This window comes from Magnolia sinica, chromosome 19 (genome assembly GCF_029962835.1).
Source record: "Magnolia sinica isolate HGM2019 chromosome 19, MsV1, whole genome shotgun sequence".
Lineage (NCBI taxonomy): Eukaryota > Viridiplantae > Streptophyta > Magnoliopsida > Magnoliales > Magnoliaceae > Magnolia > Magnolia sinica.
Window position 1 is genome coordinate 27,163,182 of NC_080591.1, and position 4,269 is coordinate 27,167,450.

At 45.4% G+C, this 4,269-nt stretch overlaps 1 protein-coding gene across 1 annotated transcript; it reads right to left on the reverse strand.

The window, feature by feature from the left end:
* Positions 1-1,765: 1,765 nt before the first annotated feature.
* On the reverse strand, positions 1,766-2,429 carry LOC131234565 (uncharacterized). The gene is made up of 3 exons (XM_058231502.1): positions 2,239-2,429; positions 2,067-2,136; positions 1,766-1,984 (listed from the first exon to the last, which is right to left on the reverse strand). The coding sequence occupies exons 1-3, from the start codon at positions 2,427-2,429 to the stop codon at positions 1,766-1,768; spliced, it is 480 nt and encodes a 159-aa protein (XP_058087485.1).
* Positions 2,430-4,269: the final 1,840 nt, after the last annotated feature.

Genomic DNA, 4,269 nt, shown 5'->3' on the forward strand with positions numbered 1-4,269 from the left:
CACCTTAGGTTCCTCTAGAAGCAGTATAGTGGGGAGAGAGCACCCTCCAGACATAGAATTAAGTGAGGCCTCAATCTGACCTTTGGGTTGTGTGGAGTTCTTCGAGGTCTCTGGGGCAATAGTACAAACAACTTGAGCTATCGGAAGCAGGGACATGGTTTGGACATTCCCACAAACACTTGGAGGGGACAAAAACGTGGGTATCTCTGTGACCTTTTCACAAGCACCTTGGTTGGGAAGATTGGAATTTGTCTTCCTAGCAGTACCTTGGGATGGGCTTTCTCCAATTGATTTACTAATATGAGCAGGTTTCGAGGGTTCCCCGGGATGGTGGAAAACTCTCTCCACCCACTCCCTAGTGGACAACTCAGCAGCTGCCAATATGTTTTGAGGGAGCATGTCCCCTTCTGCTGTAGGCGGAATCAGCTCCAGGATTCCCCAAATTGGGTATTCTGTATCTATCACAACTAATTTTCTAATCTTCTGGATGTACCTACCCGGCCGAAGAATGACCTTTACTCTTGCCCTAATTTAAACAAGTCTAAGGATCGAGAATTTGTTGATTTCGACCACCATCCCATAGGTGTTTCCCAATCCCACGAACACTGACTCTAGTCAAGCTTGCATGGGGATGCCGTGCAAAGAAATCTAGATGCCTTCCTTTCTAGAAGATGATTTCAGGCTCCAAGCCTCCACTCTAGAGATACCCATCTTGGATCGAAGGGCGGAGTCTGAGAAGAATGAGATTAGTTCCACTATAGATTTGAAGGTAATCAGGAATTTGTCTGGAGGTATTCGGGTGACGTCGATCGTTGATGCCACGTACCTAGACCCAGACAGGGTCTGAGTAAGGTGAATTAGGGGAATTTGGTTGTTCACTGCATGTGCCATGAGGGCAAGAGCGAGGCTTCTCTGTTTGATCTAGATTTAGCTAAAGTCGGCTATGAATGAGAGGTTGTTTAGGGGCAGGGTGTCGAGAGCCTAAGTTATACCTGCGCCGCTGGATCTGCCAGGATGCTTAGAGTAGAAATGCTTAGGGCCTATTTGGGCATTTGATTTACGGTGGTTTACGAGGGGTATGATTGTAAAATCCCCCTATTCCATCCCATGTACGTTTGGGCAATCGAGTGACCGTCCCAACTTTCACTTCCAAAATCCTGTCAGAGGCACGAGATTCGGGCGATCCTGCAGGCGGGTTTTAGAGGGTTTTTGGACAACTTCTCGAGCCCATCATCCTGTGGTGATAGCTCTTTAGAGTACGTTGCGCCTTCAATCCATTTTTAAGAAAAGAGGAGGAAAAAAAATTGTTAACGTTAAAAACCGTCTTCCCCTCGGCCTTTACCTCTTGCGCCTTCTTTCTTAGATCTCTTCGTCTATTATCTTCTTTTATCCTTTCTTTCTTTATTTTCGTTTAGATCTCTTGCAGATCTACGTCCTGATAGGCATTTTTCCTCATATTTTTTATCATTTCTTTCTGATCTCGTCCTCTCTCCAGATCTAGCTACTTCATCTGCAGATCGATGGATTCTTAACGAGATCTTGCCTCCCTCTCTTCGGAAATCTGATATGTCACCGATTTACGATTTAGCGGAGGTTTTGTGTCTTTTCTTGTACTTTTTCCTTATAGTTTTTTGTTATCTTGCAGGTCCTTTTTTCCCCCATTTGTTTCTTAGGCTTATGATTTATTTCCAAAGCATGAAGGAGATTTCGCCTATGAATATGGTTGGGTCTGATCACTGGAAGAAGGGTTTCTGCTTCTGATCCATCATATGTAGAGGTTGTTGTCATTTTCATCAGATGTCTTGTTTTCGTGGTAATTGCTCATCTGATGCTTCTGGCATGACTGTAAATCGACCAATTTTGGGTTTGATATTCCGTTACGTGTAAAGAGAAGCTGTTGGTGCTGGTGAGATGAAAAAATTTTGTATCCCATGGCAATCCAAACAACCCGAACCGTGATATCCCACGGGATGAAACCAATCCCCTGATTTCCAAACAGAAAGTCAGACCCATCTTAAGACAGAGCTGTATACTTCTATCCCAAGACAGTCCACTAGCGTCCATACCTGCTGCAGCAATTTCGAGGAAGGATGGGCCTGCAGTCCGTGGAGTAGAAAGGTTTGGCCGAGGGAGATCCTGTGAGATCGTTAGAGAGGACTAGATAGGGTGTTGGACCTGCCCAGGGTTTGCCATCGCCACATTTAAAGCCCTACCATCCATCGTTTTCCCATTTAACACCCCATAGCTGCATATGCATATGCCGCATACAGAAATCTGACAAAGGCAAAACCCCTAGGGCAGTTGAATTTCTCATCTCGGGACGTGAACACGTCACTGAGCTTTCCATATTTACCGAATATGCGGCTGAGATCTTTCTGGTTGGTGTCGTACGAAATGTTTCCGACGAAGAGGCTGAAGCCTCTTACCATTTTCGATGCCTCTCGGGCACCGATCATAATGCTCTGATCATCTCTTCACACAAACTGCAGGCTCAGTTCAAATCCAACTTGCCCCAAAAATCCATTGGAAATAAGGCTGGCCTAAAATACATACCTCAAATGGGCTGCCAAAACTGGTGGGCAGCGTGTATTAAAACACATCCACCAAGGGCTCCCACGGACGGTGGGCTCCAACCACTGTCCTAGATGGACAGCGGGAATATACAACACATTCATCAAAAGGGCTCTCTGCACGTGTCGGGCCCAACGATCCATGAAGGTTTCAAGTGTGGGCGTCATCATCCCACTATTTTCCTGCGTGGCCCACCTAAGATCGGGATCTGCTGCATGTTTGGGCTCAATCCCTAAAATGAGCTGGAAAAATTAACAGGGGTGGATTTATCATAGACATCATAACGTGCTCAAAAGTTTCAATGATATTCGTCAATCCCCACAGTTTCATGCGGCGTGGCCTAACTAAGTTTTGGATCAGTTTTATTTTTGGGCCCAAAACATGAAATGATCTGGATTACCAGATGAAAGGTGTTGATAGATAATATATGCATCAAGGTGGGCTCCACAGGACCCCCACGCTTCAACAAGCAACTGGTTGCAGCAACAGTTACATGCTGCTGCACGCTGTTTAGTGCAACGAGTAGCTGCTGTTGCTTTTTTGTTTCTTTTTTCTTTTGACATTGATATAATGTATACATATATAGTATTGTACGTACATACATACATATACAATGTTCTAAGGTGGCTGTTTCCATGTCATGATCTAGCCCACCAGATGGGTGGAGTGGATATAGGATACGTACATCAGGATGGGGTCCCATGGTGGGCCCCACCTTCCCTTCTAATGGGCTAATGTGCAACGGTACGTTGCTGCATACAGCGTGCAGTGCTGCACGCTGCTTGTAGCAAAAGTATGTGTACCCTACCTTTTTTCTTTATATTATAAATACATGTGTGTCTGTATGTATGTGTATGTGTACATCTTATTGACTTTAAAGGTTAGAGACCTTAAAAAACTTGAATTGAAAAATAAACATCATGTGGTGGCCTTAGGGAACTCTCCATGCATGGTTGAGGGGTCCACAGAGTGGCCCACTTGATATGTGGGTCTACCTTGATCGGTGGATCACGTCCAGATCCGAACAGGAAGTTACAATTCATACACAAGCACTGGTGGATCTACGGAGGTGAGCCCACACAAGTTTTGGGTTAGTGAAGAAATGGGCTGGGCCCATTTTGGGTCTGACCCACGATAGCGTTGGGTCCATTTTGGGCGAGGGGGAATGGCCCTATCGTAGCCCTATATATTGGGCTTAAGAACCCCTAAGGTGAGGCCTGCTGAAGATGTGTGTGGAAATTATGGGTCGGGTCCATTTTGGAGTCTGATTTGTGATCACGTAGACTCTGCATTTAGCTACAGGACATGATCCCTTTGTTTCCCTATATATGGCCTTCCAAAATCCCTAAAGTTGGCCCCGTCAAAGGCACGTGTGGAATTAATGGTGCAAGGCCCAATGTTGGTACTTGTAAAAACTCTAGACATTTTCCTGCACAACTATTGTTGCCCCATTTTGGACGGGTTTGGCCATCACGTGGTGTCTACTCTGGGTGGTGTAAAGAGTCATTCGCATTATTCCTTATGAGAACTATAAACCCTAGTGGCGGTTCCTCTAAAGAGTATTTGTGAGGCCCGCTACAAAGGCTGCAAAATGGATAGGATTTTGAAACTGAAACTCGGACAATTTTTGGGCTGCCATTAGAGTCCAAGTGGAGCCCAAAACCGTCCAAAGATTGGGCTAGAAAGAACATTGTCGAA